The sequence below is a fragment of the Podarcis gaigeae genome (assembly GCF_964106915.1).
Source record: "Podarcis gaigeae genome assembly, chromosome: 1".
In the NCBI taxonomy this organism is placed as follows: domain Eukaryota; kingdom Metazoa; phylum Chordata; class Lepidosauria; order Squamata; family Lacertidae; genus Podarcis; species Podarcis gaigeae.
In genome coordinates this window covers 8268688-8286773 of record NC_139678.1, presented here as the reverse complement: position 1 = coordinate 8286773, position 18086 = coordinate 8268688, and the positions used below count along the sequence as shown (strand labels likewise).

General features: G+C 47.0%; 1 protein-coding gene across 2 annotated transcripts in view; it reads right to left on the bottom strand.

The window, feature by feature from the left end:
- Positions 1-18086, bottom strand: part of DAAM1 (dishevelled associated activator of morphogenesis 1) — a 182468-nt gene that overhangs the window by 120233 nt on the left and 44149 nt on the right. For both annotated transcript variants that reach the window (XM_083732298.1, XM_083732299.1), the window contains exon 2: positions 1548-1770. In XM_083732298.1, coding sequence (XP_083588424.1) covers positions 1548-1730 — 183 coding nt within the window. In that variant the 5' untranslated portion in view covers positions 1731-1770. The remainder of the gene's footprint in view (positions 1-1547; positions 1771-18086) is intronic.

Sequence of the window (18086 nt, the reverse complement as noted above, 5' to 3'; positions counted from 1 at the left end):
GCCGAAAAAGCCCTGGCTCTGCTTGAGGCCAGCCTAACCTCTCTGTGGCCTGGGACCTTCAAGATGTTTTTGTTTGAAGACCGTAAGGTCCTCTGTGGGACATACCAGGAGAGGCAGCCCCGTAGGTACGAGGGTCCTAGGGCTTTAAAGGTTAAAACCAGCACCTTAAACCTGATCCTGTACTGCACCGGGAGCCAGTGCAGCTGGTATAGCACCGGGTGAATGTGATCTCGCAGCGAGGACCCCGTAAGAGTCTCGCCGCGGCATTCTTCCCCACTTCCTCCTTGAACCCTGTGAGCATGCTATAGGTGTCTTTCTGTGGGTGGGGGGCTGATCAGGTGGGGTGGCCCCTACAGCACTCCCTCAAAAATCCCAATGTCCCTAAAAAGGTTGGCAGTCCCTCGCCTGCGAGAAAATTGAAACACACGCTTCATCATAAACAGTCATACTGGGAGTTCTATACTGAAGGATGGCTTATGCATCTATAAGATAAATGAAATTATATTATTGCTATTAAACTTTATATCCCATCCTTTCTCCCAAAGGAGCCCAAACTGGCAAACAACAAGTAATGAAACCTATTATGATAGGTTCTTTCTTTTATCCTTCAAAAGGACACATTCTGCACCAACTCTCTGATTAAAAACTTGCTCCTCGATTTATTAGGTACAGTGGTACCTCGCAAGACGAAATTAATTCGCTCTGCGAGTTTTTTCGTTCTACGAGTTTTTTCGTCTTGCGAAGCACGGATTCCCTGGGTATTAATGGTTTTAAGAAAAAGGAAACAAACTCGCAGGACGTTTTCATCTTGCGAAGCAAGCCCAAAGGGAAATTCGTCTTGCGAAGCAACTCAAAAAACGAAAAACTCTTTCGTCTTGCGCGTTTTTCGTCTTACGAGGCATTCGTCTTGCGAGGTACCACTATACATCATCCCATAAGTCAGTTGTTTTCAACCAGTGTGCCGTGGCACCCTGGGGTGCTTGGAAAGATGGTCAGGGGTGCTGTAGGCAACTCTGGGCTCTGTCCCTCTTTTTCCCCTCCCTCCTCTGATGCCCCTTCAAATCTCTGCCTCCCAAAGGCTTGCACAGCTGTTTGTTGCAGCAGCCCTGGCTACAAGCTCTCCAGGCGAATGGTGCTTCTGGGGCTGGCCAGGGGGTGCTGGGTGCCAGGAGCTGAGGCGGCCTCGGAGTAAGCAAGCAAGCAAGCAAGCAAGCAAGCAAGCAAGCAAGCAAGCAGACGAAGGAGCCCAGCCAGCTAGTCCACCACACACGTGCTCATCGCTGCCGACCCGGAAGTGGCCAGAAAACAGGGCAGAACAGGGCGGGCTTATGCCTGCTCCATCGATGCGCACAGGGGTCAGGAACGGGGAGGGGGAAAACCTGTACATTAAAAAAACCTGTACATTAAAAAATAAAAACAGCAGACCTAATCTACGTTTTCATCATTTTGCTTAAGGTCTGGTTTTACTGTTATTTCTAATGAATAATAAATCTTTAATAGAAATAAATAAAAGCAGCAATACAGACAAGCGCGGGGCGATCACTCACCACAAGCTCGCTGAACATAACGTCCAGCTCTTCCACCGGAGGCATGGGCAGGGAGGGCTCCATCGTCTGCAGGGCAAAGGCGCTGTCATTGCGCAGCCGGTAAGTGATCTCCGGGTGGTCATTACTCCGGAAGCAGCAGAAGATAAACGAGATCCCTCGCCCGCTCCTTTTCCGTGGGGCCATGGCTGGAGTTCTCCTGGTTCGCCTTCCTAGACGCTAAACCCTACAAAGGAGGGAAGAGGAGAACGTGTTAACAGTTTGGGCTAGCAGCTGAGCTGGGCTACCCCAGCACTATTTACCTTTTACCAATCCCACTTTTACCAATCTTTTTAAAGCCCTGTTCTTCAATAAGTAGTCTCCAGATTACATCATTCCGACGGGGAGCCTTTGGCCCGAACACCATCATCCTGGAAGTATAAACCGCTCGCTGGCAGGACGTTACTGAGTGGCTGCCATGCTTTTTAACGATATGGGAGTATCAAGTGCACCAATGGTCATTGCAGGTGTACTGAATAACACCAGAGACAGTGCGGTGCAGTGGTTATAGAGTGTCAGACTAGGACCTGGGAGACGAGGGTTCAAATCCCCTTGCTGTGACTGGACCCTGCTGGTTATTTTCCTCATTCAGCAGATTATTATTATTATTATTATTATTATTATTATTATTAAAACGTTCTTTTTCTCCTCTGGCATTTTAAAGCAATGGTGCTCGTGCCTCCAGGTTTTGCAGAGAGATGGGTGCTGCTTGGAAACTTCTGGAAGCGGAAAGCCCAGTGCTCAGAAGGATGTCATCATCTCCCCTCCCCTCCCTCAGTTCTTCTGCCAGCTGGTCTGCAGAGTTGATTGGAGAAAGCCACAAAGTACTAGTTGCTTTTCTGCGAGCTCCTGTTCATCCACACCACTCCCTGCTTCCCCAGTCATTAAACTCATAAGAGGCTAAAGCAAAACAGAAACAACAACAACAACCCCCCCCCCCCACAAGAGACACAGAGCAGAACTCATATTTAAATAGGGAAACCTAAGAATTCAGCGTCTGTCTAACAGGCTCGCTCCCAGGGAGCACGTCTGCTGCAAAAAGCCTGGAATTAGCAATTTACATTGTTTTCTCTATTACTAAGAGATAATAGGCACGCCAACGCTTGTTGTTAGTTGCAGCTCACGGCCGAACCTTCATGCTTGCAGCGAGGGATGCATTAAGAAGCAGCATTGCTAAGAAGTGGAGCTTCTCAGGAGGAGACGCCAGTCTTGCCACCAGTGAACTGCCCTGTGATCTTCGGATGAAGGGCGGTATGCAAATTTAATAATAATAATAATAATAATAATAATAATAATAATAATAATAATAATAAATAATGTGTTGTCATGTGACATCTACAAAACTAGGCTGGCAACATCTAGTTCACATAGGCAAATGATGCAACGTGACTGCATTTATGGGAAAAGTCTGTGGCTTGATGGCGCAGGCCGTGCCTTACATGCAGAACACCCCACGTTCCATCCTAGAACTGCCAGTTTTTAAAAATGAGAGGTAAGAGGCAACAGGGAATTTGGGCTGGGCAATACAGTCACACCTCGGGTTACAGGTTGTGCGTTTTTGGGGTGCACACCACGCTGAACCCAGAAGTATCGGAAAGGGTTACTTCCGGGTTTCGGCGCTCACCCATGTGTAGACTACCAAATCACGACCCGCGCGTGTGCAGATGCAGTGCTACGGGTTGCGAACGTGTCTCCAGCACGGATCACGTTTGCTACCTGACAGTCTACTGTATATCCTCCAAAACCACTGTGAAGTCCATATTGTGACAGTGACCTGGTAATATATTGTGAATCATGATATGTGTGTGTTTGCTATGCAAAAATCACAATGTGGGGGAAACTGTGAAGCCAGCCGACGCCTCTGCAGAGCTCCATCGCTATTTCCGACATTGCGACATATCAGTATACAGTGTTACCTCAGGTTAAGTACTTAATTTGTTCTGGACGTCCGTACTTAACCTGAAACTGTTCTTAACCTGAAGCACCACTTTAGCTAATGGAGCCTCCTGCTGCCGCCGCGCCGCCGGAGCACAATTTCTGTTCTCATCCTGAAGCAAAGTTCTTAACCTGAAGCACTTTGTCTGGGTTAGCAGAGTCTGTAACCTGAACCGTATATAACCTGAAGTGTATGTAACCCGAGGTACCACTGTATTGCAATGTTTAGCTGGTGATATATCAGAATGTTGAAAACCAGTTCGCGCCCGGCCCTACTGTTTGCCTCTACAAAGTCGCATCCTTATTTCAGACATCATGATATACTGATATATTGCTGATATTTAGCTGGTGGTATATTGCAATGTTGAAAACCAGATATCGCCCAGCCCTATCAGGAAGATCTCATCCCGGCAACCTGGAGAGCAGCTGCCAGTCAGAGCCAACAGCCTAGATCTAAGTGGTCCCATTGGAAGAGTTTCACAATCGCACCTGTTGGTTTCGTTATTGTAAAGGCTTTCTTCCCCCCTCCCCCTTTTTTAAAGGCAATAGGGGAAAGTTTCCTTTGGCAACATACTGGAAACAAGTTCCTAGCAGCCTGGACAATCAAGTCTCTAGGATGGGAGGTTAGCAAGCTCCAACTTCCCAACAGCAGCAAGACTCAAACAAGTCCCATGACCCACGCTGCGTTGCATGTGAAGATCACGCAAGGCTTCTTCATTACCCGCTTTTGGCAGAAGCCCAGTCCCATTCCTCAGCTCCGCCAATGTTTCCATGAAAAGGAAGGCATTCTGCCAACATGCTGCCACGGAGTTTCCACAGAAATCCCACCCAACGTTGCACAATGCCCTCGAGGCAGATGCCAGCTTAGACAGCACAAAAGTTGCTCATGGAGTCTGGCTAGGCTGTGCCGCGTTCCTGCCCTCAGCCACCCAACCGTGCAGAAGCAAGGTTTTCAAAAGTAGGTTGGGCGAGACATTTATACGGGGACTTACAGGTGCAGGAAAGCTTCCCAAGGTAGAGGCTGGAACCAATCCACCAGGACTCATGTGCCTTTGGGCACTGTGATACCACACACACACACACACACACACACGGATCCACAAACAAGAAATGCCATTGTGTTTGCATGGGGAAGTCCACAGCCAAAATGATTTCAACCAGAGCAAAAACAGAAGTGAGCCTCACTCCCTGCTAACTCAATGATTCTTTGACCCTTGCACTTTGACACCAGGCTATGTTGTTGTTGTTGTTTAGTCGTTCAGTCGTGTCCGACTCTTCGTGACCCCCTGGACCAGAGGACGCCAGGCCCTCCTGTCTTCCACTGCCTCCTGCAGTTTGGTCAAACTCATGCTGGTAGCTTCGAGAATACTATCCAACCATCTCGTCCTCTGTCGTCCCCTTCTCCTTGTGCCCTCCATCTTTCCCAATATGAGAGTCTTTTCCAGGGAGTCTTCTCTTCTCATGAGGTGGCCAAATATTGGAGCCTCAGATTCCAGTGAGCACTCAGGGCTGATTTCCTTCAGAATGGATAGGTTTGATCTTCTTGCAGTCCATGGGACTCTCAAGAGTCTCCTCCAGCACCATAATTCAAAATTCAAAAGCATCAATTCTTCACACCAGGCTATATAGCCTTGTAATTAAGTACTAGCCTCACCAACAAGAAGGCATTGCGTATGGGTTGGCCAGGGAGTGAATGGAGTGTTCCACGCCTCTTCTGTACCCAGCACAGAAACCAAGTGAGACGCTCCCTCTCTTTCATGCCCAACGCAGAAATCTGACCATAATGATAATGATAATAATAATAATAATTTATATGCCACCCATCTGACTGGGCTGCCCCAGCCACTCTGGGTGGCTTCCAACAAATTAAAACATCAAACACATATCCTACAATCCCTTCAACGCTCCTGATAGACAGGACCAGTTCTTGTTAATATGCTTACTGCCCATTTATCTGTAATATGTGAGTAGACGTCAGCCTTTTTATTCAGTTAAGTTCTGAAGCAAATTACCCTGGCAAAAAAAAGGGACAGATTTGGTAATAATTAGTTTCTTATAATAAAAGTGGTTTGGGGGGGGGGCAGGGGGAGAATTAGAAAGAAAAATCCAAACAGCTGGTACAAAAAGGATGGAGTTCTTCTTCTATCCTCTGCCAATCCACAGGAAGGATGGTGATGATGCTTTTGCCTTTGTGGGATTATTGACAAGGTTGCTACCGTATTATTAGCCCAGCATTCGCTTAGCATTCTTTTAAAAATGTTCAAAGGGCTTTACATACATTGCCTTACTTTAATATTTTGCAACAACTCCATAAAGTAGGCAAATAAATAAGCCTTGTATTGCACAGGTGTGCCCATCATTGACTGGCAATAGCTCTCCCAGGTTTTAGACAGGCTCCTTTCTTAACCCACTTGAAGACATAAAATATTGAACCTGAGACCTTCTGCAAGCAAGCACCGGCTCCAGCGCTGATCTATGGCTTCCCTGACAAGGAAATCTCCTGGGCCTTTATTTGATTTTGGAATATTTCTTTAAAATATAAAGCGGTATAGAAATAATAATAATAATAATAATAATAATAATAATTTCTATTGCCAAGCAAAAGGCGTCTAGACATTCCGTTGTGGTGACTGAAGTCTAGGTTTAATGTGTCATTTGGCAATTAGCTTATAGATATGATTTTCTCTCACAATTTCTCGTGGTGGACTGGCTGGAGGAGACACCCCCAAGGCAGGACACAGGAGGCTATTGACAAGGAACAGATTAGACGTTAGCAACAAGGTCAAAGCAAGTTCAGTGAAACTCCACTCAACAGGCTATCAAAAGCAGCCGACAATCAAACACCACCGATCAATACCTTTTCAAAGGGACCTCGCTACAGCAGTCCGCAACCTAGATGTAGACTGCATCGCTGCCGTGGGCTTTGACCAGAGGTGCCTATAGGACAGTGCTGGCTGGAGCTATGGCAACTGTAGTCGAAAACATGGCAGGCGTAAGATAAGGGTAGGCAACGTAAAGTCCGTGGGCCAGATGCGGCACAATCGCCTTCTAAATCCGGTCTGGGAATCAGCGTGTTTTTACATGAGTAGAATGTGTGCTTTTATTTAAAATGCATCTCTGGGTTATTAGTGGGGCATAGGAATTCGTTCGTTTGTTTTTTTCAAAATACAGACCGGCCCACCACATGGTCTGAGGGATGGTGGACCGGCCTACGGCTGAAAAAGGTTGCTGACCCCTGGCATAAAAGCGTAAGAAGAGCTTGCCAGAATAGTCCAAAGGCAGCCCACCTGATCCAACATTCAGTACTAATAATAATAATAATAATAATAATAATAATAATAAATTATTTATATCCACCCATCTATCTGGGTTTCCCCAGCCACTCTGGGAGGCTCCCAATAGAATATTAAAAACACGATAAAACATCAAACATTAAAAGCTTCCCTAAACAGGGCTGCCTTCAGATGTCTTCTAAAAGTCAGATAGTTGTTTATTTCCTTGACATCTGGTGGGAGGGTGTTCCACAGGGCGGGTGCCACTACCGAGAAGGCCCTCTGCCTGGTTCCCTGTAACTTGGCTTCTCGCAGCGAGGGAACCACCAGAAGGCCCTCGGTGCTGGACCTCAGTGTCTGGGCTGAATAATGGGGGTGGAAACGCTCCTTCAGGTATACTGGACCGAGGCCGTTTAGGGCTTTAAAGGTCAGCACCAACACTTTGAATTGTGCTCGAAAATGTACTGGGGGCCAATGTAGGTCTTTCAGGACCGGTGTTATAAGGTCTCAGTGGCCGCTCCCAGTCACCAGTCTGGCTGCAGCATTCTGGGTTATTTGTGGTTTCTGGGTCACCTTCAACGGTAGCCCCATGTAGAGCGCATTGCAGTAGTCCAAGCGGGAGATAACCAGAGCATGCACCACTCTGGCAAGATAGTCTGTAGCCGACCAGATGCGTCAAAGGGATGTCTGCAAGGTGGACACAACAGCACTCTGCTCACCTGCAATTCCCTGGAACGGGTAGAATACAGCTTGTACTAGGAGTTGGTGAATAATAATAATAATAAATTTACTGTACTTGTATCCCACCCACCTGACTACACTGTCCCGGCCATTCTGGTTGGCTTCCAACAAAATATAAAACGATGCAAAATACATTAAAAGCTTCCCGATACAGTGGAACCTCGGGTTGCGAACATGATCCGTGCAGGAGGCACATTCACAACCCGTAGTGTTCGCAACCCGCAGTGCCGCTTCTGTGCATGTGCGGGTTGCGATTCGGCCTTTCTGTGCATGTGTGAGCATTGAAACCTGGAAGTAACCCGTTCCAGTACTTCCGGGTTCGGCGCGGTGCGCGACTCGAAATTACATAACCTGAAGCGTTTGTAACCTGAGGTACCACTGCTGCTCAGTAATGTTTAAAAACAGTAGCGGCCTCTGTTGAATTAAGACACCATTCTGCTAACTTAATTAAATTAAGCAAAAACACAAACACAAACACAAGCTTCTTCAACACAAGCAACAGCTGTGGGGAGGTGTGTGGGTTTTGTTTGTGTTTTAAACCTGTTATAATATGAAAATCTCAAAAATGCAGTTTTGCAGCCACCCAGCTGACACGGTGCCGGAGACCATGGCGGCCCGTTGCCATGGCGCCCGCACGGGACCGATGGCTCTGCATCTGTGCGCACCAAAAGGCTCGGCGCAGAACCGTTTGGGAATTCTGATCCGGCTGCCAGATAAGAGGCTTAAGATGGGGAAAGCCTACACACAGAGCTCGCCGCGAAGGCTTCCAATTTGTCGCGCCCCGGGAATCAACAATGGAGCAGCGAGCGGCAAAAAGGAATGCCCAGCAAACGCGGCTTTGTACTTGGCAAACAACGGCCGGTCGGCACAGACACACGAGAAAAAGTAATTAAGAGAGCTGCCACAACAAAAAACAAGGGAAGCAGAGACTGGCTATTTATCGTTTTGTTTATGTGGGAGAATGGAGTGGAAACAATTCACTGTGCTTATTCCACCCGCCCCCCCCCCCCCGTATCAACAGACTCAGAAATTAGGCCATTAACATCCTGCATTTTATAGACTACTCCTCCACTGCTGCCGCAAAGGAAAGTGGTCCTAATGTGCATGTTTTTGGTTTAAATCATCAAGAATACTTGGTAATGTTGCTACTGCCTGGGTCCAGTATACCTGAAGGAGCGTCTCCACCCCCATTGTTCAGCTCGGACAATGAGGTCCAGCACCGAGGGCCTTCTGGAGGTTCCCTCACTGTGAGAAGTGAGGTTACAGGGAACCAGGCAGAGGGCCTTCTCGGTAGTGGCGCCCGCCCTGTATAACGCCCTCCCACCAGATGTCAAAGAGAACAACAACTACCAGACTTTTAGAAGACATCTGAAGGCAGCCCTTCAGCTTTAGGGAAGCTTTTAATGTTAAATAGATTATTGTATTTTAATATTCTGTTGGAAGCCGCCCAGAGTGGCTGGGAAAACCCAGCCAGATGGGTGGGGTATAAATAAAAAAGTAACAATAAATTAATTAATAATACTGGCTCTGCAGGATTTCAGGCACGATGCCTCTCTGTTTTTACCTGGACATGACCAGGATTGAACCTGCATGCAAACTGACACGCTACCAGTGAGCTAAAGACCCCTGACAGATCCCAGGCTACAGTGATCCAAATTAGCCAGGGCCAGGTGAGTTTTATGACCAGGTTTGGGACCAAGTGATGACGTCTGGGCCCCGGGATGGAACCTGACACCTCCACCTGTGGAGATGCATGCCTGGGGATCATTGGATCTGAACTGTTTTCGCACACCAATACCACATCTTGTAGAATTGCATCCATTGTATTTTATCTGCGCGATTGGAATGAATATCAGGAACCAAAATGGTTTTTCTGTGCAGCCCGAGCACGAGCAGTGAATGGCGTTACAGTGGTACCTCGGGTTAGACGCTTCAGGTTACAGCTGCCGCTGTGCCGCCGCTGCATGATTTCTGTTCTCATCCTGAAGCAAAGTTCTTAACCTGAGGTAATATTTCTGGGTTAGCGGAGTCTGTAACCTGAAGCGTCTGTAACCCGAGGTACCACTGTATTTGGAAAATACAACTTCTGTACCTCTTCTGTTGAGCTCATTGGAGAAAATGATGGGGTATAAATGCAAGAAAAGAAAAGCAATGCAATGTACACATACTTGTACACACACACAACAACAACAACAAAACAGTACTTTTGCAGCTGTGAGCTCTGCTTAGCCTCTTCTCAGTGTTGCTGTATCTCAAATCCCCCCCCCGTACCCCAAAATTTTAACCTGCTTTGCCACACTCAAGTCGCCGCATTCCCCAGATTATTAACACAAGGCAACACACTCCTTCTTTGGAGGTCTTTAAGCAGAGGCTTGACAACCATATGTCAGGAGTGCTCTGATGGTGTTTCCTGCTTGGCAGGGGGTTGGACTCGATGGCCCTTCTGGTCTCTTCCAACTCTATGATTCTATTCTATGATTCTATGTTTTGTTCTGCTCTTACAGGGAAACCCAACATGCCAGGCAGCTGACGGCACATGCGTTCCGCTTAGCAAGCTGTGCAAGGAAGCACAAGATTTGCATGATCTGTACTGCAAAGGCGGCAGGGCATGCCAAACCTTGAAAGCCTCTCTCAGGAACATCGCAAGTTACTGTAAACAAGGAAAAATGCTTATGGAACCCAAAAAATGTTTCCTAACACATTGGCACCGAGCCAGGAAGTTCTGGCTTGTCAGCATCCCTGCTTTGGGAGGAGTAGGGGAAAAAACACATGCCAAATGCCCGTCAACTCTGGGGAGGAGAAGGCGGCAGTTTTCAGCATTTTTTATTCTGAGTCACCAAAAAGTTGTTTACAAGGAAGTGCTTCTCCGGCAGTTAATGATGTGCTTGACTTTTAAATGCCTATCTTTAGATCAAAGTCAACATGCAGCTCAACCCCTTTTATCAAGTCACCACAGCAGGCAGACAAGGTGACTGAAATGCACTTGTAAAGAGCGGAATAGAGTCGAAACTGGCTTGCTAATTGCACTGTTCCTTCAGTTCGGTGTAGCGGTTAGAGCAGGGGTCGGCAACCTCAGGCCCATGGGCCACAAGCTGCCCATGGGGGTCGTTTAACCGTCCCATGGACCTGCCCACTCAGTCGGCTCCCATGTGCCGCGCTAAACTGGCGCGGAGAAGATAGGGGACCGCCTTCCGCAATGCTGGCTAGCTTCCCATTAGCTGCAGGAAGGAGCCGGAAGGAGCGCCAGAAATAGCGTTTGCGCCTGCATGCGCACTCTGGCCAACCGCAACGTCTGTGGGACCGTGAACAGGCCCAAGCCGCAAAAACTTTGCCGACCCCTAGGTTAGAGTGTCAGACTCGGATCTGGGAGACCAGGATTCAAATCCAGACTTCGCTACAAAGCACATTGGGTGACCTTGGGCCAGTCACTGCCTTTCAGTCTCACCTACCTCACAGGGTTGTTGTGAGAGTTAAAAAAAAAATGAGCAAAGGGAGAATGATGTATTCCACTTTCACCTTGTTGCAGGAAAGGTGAGAACTATCAATGGAACAAATAACTTTATACTGTGCATGTTATTTATGCACACTTGTCCCCTGACTAGATGTTCTATATTAAGTGGTTTGCAAACCCTTAAAGCAAATTAAATTTAAGAGTGCAAAGGTGGGAGTTGTCCAAAAGGAACCGATCTGCAGGACATGGAGGGGGGTCTACCACTTACAAGATGTAAACCCAGTGTATTCCCTGCCACAATCCAGAAATGTCAAAATTACTAACCTGCAAAGCCGGGGACATGAAGACGAGCTTCTATGCCAGTGAGAGTTTTGCCCTACTTTTCTCTCTCTCTGCGCCTGATGAGTCAAGATCGCTCCTGCATCCCTACAGACTCTTCCACTTTTGGAGCTTTGTCCAGGGCGAATCTGTACACAGCGCACAGTTAATGCAGGTCTGGACCATAAAGAAGGCTGATCGCTGAAGAATTGATGCTTTTGAATTATGGTGCTGGAGGAGACTCTTGGGAGTCCCATGGACTTCAAGAAGATCAAACCTATCCATTCTGAAGGAAATCAGCCCTGAGTGCTCACTGGAAGGACAGATCCTGAAGCTGAGGCTCCGATACTTTGGCCTCCTCATGAGAAGAGAAGACTCCCTGGAAAAGACCCTGATGTTGGGAAAGATGGAGGGCACAAGGAGAAGGGGACGACAGAGGATGAGATGGTGGGACAGTGTTCTTGAAGCTAGCAGCATGAGTCTGACCAAACTGCGGGAGGCAATGGAAGACTGGCGTGCTCTGGTCCAGGGGGTCATGAAGAGTCGGACACGACTAAACAACTAAACAACAACAACAATCTTAGATTGCAGAGGGGCTCAAATATTTAGGCCGGACCCATCAAGAGCAGGCAGTCGGGTCCTGGGAACTATAGTTTGTTAAGTACGATGGGAGCTGAGGCTCTGGGAGGGGGGAACTACCCTTCCCAGGAATCTTTGGGGGAAGCTATTTGTTTTCAATGTGTGCTGTGAGTACAACCTATGACCAGAGCTTCTCAGAATCCTAATGTACACAAGGAAGCTGGCTGCAGTTGGGCTGGAAATGCCACTTACCACCTTGTGGGGTCTGGGAGTCAAACAGTCCAATTCAATAGTTAGCATTTGCCTCGGGAAAGTCAGCTCCCGACTGAGTTTTTCTTGGCTGTTCACAATGTGGGCGCTGGGTCTGATTGAAAGGCCACCCACCCCATTTCAGCCAAATGCAGTAACCAGTTTTATTTACTCTCAGATAAAAAGAAGCATGTGCCCAGTTTAAGTACAGCTTCCGGGGGGGGGGGGCGCGGGAGAAAGAGAAATCTGTACTCAGTTATAAGGGACCACTTTACAAACAAGAATTTCCCTACGTTTTGGGGAAATTTGGGGGTGGGGTGGTGGAATGGCAGCCCTAAGCCCTTCTTTCAGGTTTTATTAATTAAAGATCACCCCCTATATCCGATATGAAGTCAGTGTGTCACAACACAGAGGGGGAAGACTACACACACACACACACACACACACACAAACAAACACACACCCTACTGCCTATATGAGCAGTGATTCTACATTTCTGAGATCAGATGTTGCCAACCTTTTCCGATCAGTGTGCATATTTGGATTTTGGATTGAGGAGTTTGGATTTGATATCCCGCTTTATCACTACCCTAAGGACTCTCAAAGCAGCTCACAATCTCCTTTCCCTTCCTCCCCCACAACAAACACACTGTGAGGTGAGTGGGGCTGAGAGAAGTGTGACTGGCCCAAGGTCACCCAGCAGTTGCATGTGGAGGAGCGGGGAATCAAACCCAGTTCACCAGATTACGAGTCTACTGCTCTTAACCACTACACCACACTAGCTCTCTCTCCCTCCCCCAATGCACACAGATCATTTATCTCCATCAACCCTTAAATTTTGCTTTTCCAAGGGCTCAGGGTCAAAATCGGATCCAACGAAACCTATCTTGAGTCCTGGGGAGCACATAGAGCTGTAAGAGGAAGTGGAAATGAGAGCTACTCTTCTATGGTCTTTTCCAGGGAGAAGTAAGGAATGGCCCTCGCTACCTCATGACCAAGGGGGAAGTACATTGGTGCCTCGGTTAGTTTTCAGGCACCAGAAGAGATCACCACAGCTCCCGCAAGCACCACATTGGTGACCTCTGGGCTTAGAGTCTGATGAAAGATGTTCTGCCCCTTGTATGAGGAACAGCTGCAGCTATTTCTACATTAAACCACATCTGGCACATGAAGAGAACGGACCCACAATCTGTTCTCAGATTTCAGAAGTCAAATAAGCCAAGGTATCACGGTCCATTTTAGCTTCCTTCCACTGAATAGGATGCATGTACTGAAAAATAGATCAACCCTTTGCACCTTATGGATCTTGCCCAGGCAGTCAAGATCCATTTTTGCTTTGGGATTCTTTTCTTTAAAATATAAAGCAGTACAGAAATGAAAATATAACAGCATCTCATTGCCAAAACAAAGAAAAAAAATCACCACAAAAGGTGCCTAGCACCTGTAACCTAGATTTAAGATGCCATTTGGCGATTAGTTTATATGTCTGAGTTTCTCACACTGAACAGGATAGAAATTTCTGTGCTTTTCAGAAGATCCCATTGCAATGTTCAAAACGCTACCACAGGAGTAGGAAAACAGGAACAGGTACCCTGTTAATCACACATCACAACTGTCAACCGCAGGGTCCATGTTTTTGGTGCTTCGGCAAGGAGTGGTTGAATATTGATTGTTGCTTCTTGTATAAAAGAAAATGTGCTGGTGAGGCGGGGTAGCCTTAGCAGTTTTATATAAATCTTCCACTCCACAGAAATATCTCCTGTGGTTATCTACTCCTCATCTGAAAATAAAAGCCGCGCAATTTTCAAAAGAAAAACAAAATAACACCATTTAGAGCAGTCTTGTGCATCCTGGTATCTGTTGAGCCAAGCTGGCTGGCTGGGGGTTAAGGGAACTGTGGTCCAAACATGCCTGAGGGCAATCAGTTCAGACTCTAGGGAATTTCACTAAACCAATTTGGACCAAGGAGGTATTTCACTCCTTCCCCAGCAAGACCCAAGAAAGCTTCATTCATATCTAATTTAGAGGCCGTCTACCCAAAACACAAATATTAGAAGTCTGGTGGTGTGGAATTTGCCTTTCTAGCAGTAGGGGTGGGCAGCATCATTCAGTATTCCCCAAAATGACTTTTCACCACCAGATGGATAAAAGAGAACGAGAACGAACCGGGGGGGGGGGGGGGGGGTTGAATGAATGGAACCAGAGGCAAGAGTGGCGCAGTCTTTGAAAAGCCTCCAAACTCAATGTTTTTCTTCCCCCACAGATTACTGGCAACTGTTCTTGGTTCCATCCTGCTAATGTGTGCGGATACAGTTTCTAAAGAATGCAGCATTTTAAAAGCAGAGCCTAAACAAGGGAGCACTGACTGCCCACAGTGTGTATGAATGAAATAGTTGCTGTCGGCGCACGGTCTTCAAAAAACCATCAGGAGTCTCAAACTGAGGGCTTTTCATATATTTGCGGCTACAGAGGGGTTGGGTGAAGCTTGTAATTTTCCTCTAAGAAAAGCTCAAGCTAGCATATCGCAGGGACGGGGGCTTTAAGTAATAACCCCTCATCTTTGGAACTTCTTTCTGCAGGAAATCACTTCTTTGATATGGTCCCTAAAGCCTTTATTCCTTCAAGCTGTTTCTCATTTTTTATTACAGTGATCCATATTTAAATCTGGACTTGTTTCATGGGTTGTAGTTATCTGAAGGAAAAATACCCTGTTAATGTTCTTATGTTCTAAAACATTTTGTGAAGGTTTGGGCTTTCCATCACAGGATAAAAAGAAACAACTTTTCATCCATTATATATCCAATCTTCCCTGCAAAGAAGTAACACAACTTTGGATAGCAGCGTGGAAGATTAGAGTTCCTTCCTTATCATAACCTCTGGGGGGGAATTACCAGAGGACATGTCTGCATTTTTCAGAAAACAGACAAGGCTCACCTCTGCAAACTGCCAACGTACTATTATTATTACAGTCATACCTCAGGTTGAAGTAGCTTCCGGAGAAGTACAGTGGTACCTCGGGTTACATACGCTTCAGGTTACAGACTCTGCTAACCCAGAAATATTACCCCGGGTTAAGAACTTTGCTTCAGGTGAGAACAGAAATCGTGATTTGGCGGCGCAGCGGCAGCAGGAGATCCCATTAGCTGAAGTGGTGCTTCAGGTTAAGAATGGACCTCCAGAATGAATTAAGTTCTTAACCCGAGGTACCCCTGTATTTTCGGATTGCGCGCTGCGGGGGGGACCTGGAAGTAACAGAGAGCATTACTTCCGCGTTTTGCTGCTCGCGCGTTTTGACGCCCCACGCATGCGCACATGACCTGTGCATGCGTAGATATGCGGACGTGGGTTGCATTTGCTTCTGGATGCGAACAGGGCTCCGGAATGGATCCCAGTTCGCATCCAGAGGTATGACTGTATTTTTGTTACATCTCCAGGAAGGTAGATCAAGAAAAATCAAAATATGAGTTGCTGTCACTGCAATTATTCCCAGGTGGGTTTTGTAGCGTTTCAGCATTTGGGGTATCGTTTATGTGTGTGTGTGTGTGTGTGTGTGTGTGTATATTTAATTAAGCTCCCTCATTTTTAGGAGAAGCAGGATATGACAAAAATTGCTAAGCATATTAAAGGAACTGGGTTTGTTTAAACATGGTGGAGGTAGCCAGTTTTATAAAATAAAAACTGACTCCAACCCTGACTATATGATAATTCAAAGGGGGGCGGATTCCCCCAAGGCGTCGATGAATGCACGCATTGCCCTTCATTTCAACTTTCCAATAAGTCTTAGATCAAAGTCTTTATTGCCTTGTGTCTGTCCAAAAGCTACACTCTGCAACGTAGCTCGTTTCTGACCCAACGAAACTGAACGGGCTTCTCCTGATCTATGGCTTCCATGATCAAAGCTCTCACCTCCCATTTGAAGTCCATCTGGAATCTTTGCTGCCATGTGTGCAGAAGCCTTTCAACTCCCTCCCAAAATTCAAACCAGCCCAGAGTTTGTTCTTTTCTCTACGCTCTCCAAGTCTTTATCTGTCACGTACAGGTAGCTTGCATTTCTAGGTTTAATAAGCCAGCAGGGACGGGAACGCAGACCGTAATCCCCGCGGAACAGGAGAAGGCAAAGCTCAGCAAGATAATGCGAGGGGAAGAGGAAGCTTTTTCCCATGTTGAAGAACAGGAGCTGCAGTTTCTCCCCATGCTTGGTTCAGCGTCTTGTGCTTGTTGTTGTTTAGTCGTTTAGTCGTGTCCGACTCTTCGTGACCCCATGGACCAGAGCACGCCAGGCACTCCTGTCTTCCACTGCCTCCCACAGTTTCGTCAAACTCATGCTGGTAGCTTCGAGAACACTGTCCAACCATCTCGTCCTCTGTCATCCCCTTCTCCTTGTGCCCTCCATCTTTCCCAGCATCAGGGTCTTTTCCAGGGAGTCTTCTCTTCTCATGAAGTGGCCAAAGTATTGGAGTCTCCGCTTCAGGATCTGTCCTTCCAGTGAGCACTCAGGGCTGATTTCCTTCAGAATGGATAGGTTTGATCTTCTCGCAGTCCATGGGACTCTCAAGAGTCTCCTCCAGCACCATAATTCAAAAGCATCCATTCTTCGGCGACCAGCCTTCTTTATAGAATAATACAGTGGTACCTCAGGTTACATATGCTTCAGGCTACATACGCTTCAGGTTACAGACTCCAGTAATTCAGAAATAATACCTCGGGTTAAGAACTTTGCTTCAGGATGAGAACAGAAATAGCGCGACGGCAGTGCAACAGCAGCGGGAAGCCCCATTAGCTAAAGTGGTGCTTCAGGTTAAGAACAGTTTCAGGTTAAGAACGGACCTCCAGAATGAATTAAGTACGTAACCAGAGGTACCACTGTATGCAGTTGTAAATGCTGACATTAGGACCCACGAAAGGGGGTGGGGGGAAGTTTCGAAATTCAGAGTAATCTCTATACAATGGTACCTCGGGTAAAGAACTTAATTTGTCTGTAACCCGAGGTACCAATGTATAAAGATTAAGGTAAAGGTAAAGGTACCCCTGCCCGTACGGGCCAGTCTTGACAGACTCTGGGGTTGTGCGCCCATCTCACTCAAGAGGCCAGGGGCCAGCGCTGTCCGGAGACACTTCCGGGTCACGTGGCCAGCGTGACAAAGCTGCATCTGGCGAGCCAGAGCTGCACACGGAAACGCCGTTTACCTTCCCGCTGGTAAGCGGTCCCTATTTATCTACTTGCACCCGGAGGTGCTTTCGAACTGCTAGGTTGGCAGGCGCTGGGACCGAGCAGCGGGAGCGCACCCCACCGCAGGGATTCGAACCGCCGACCTTTCCCAGTTGCTGGAAACTGCAGGAGGGGAGAGGTCTTTTGGGCATGAATCCTGCTTGGAATCTGGGTGGCCACTGATGAGAACACGACACAAGTCTAGATGGGCCACCAGCAGGCTCTTCTGATGCTAACATTTGCCATTTTAGCATCCGATATCTTAGATCTTAATAACCATTTTACTCCGCAAATATACTTCTACAAACATATAATGCGCTGAAAGGAGGTTGGATAAATCACTGCTTTGCCTGAAGGTATGTCACTGGAGTGCAAGTCTTTTAGAGATGTGCATTAGGAATGCACTAATCGGGCAATTCTTTTCCAGCTCTAGGCAAAGCTGTAAAATCAATGCTTAAGATTCTTAACTCAAGGTAAATTCAGTAAAGCACACCAGTAAAGCTTTTGTCTCTAAAACATGCTTCAAATTAGCAGTGTGTGTGTGTGTGTGTGTGTGTGTTTTTAAATGCAGGAGTGAGATAAATCACAAGACGTTCTTCTGGCTTATCACATTCAGTACTGCTTCCTTTAGCTTAGGAGCAATATGACATAAGAACCATTTGTCGACTTTCTAACTGGTTTTTGGCGTGCAAATTTGCAGCTAATAAAAAACGGAACACATCTACCAAAGCAGCTGCGTCTATTTGGCT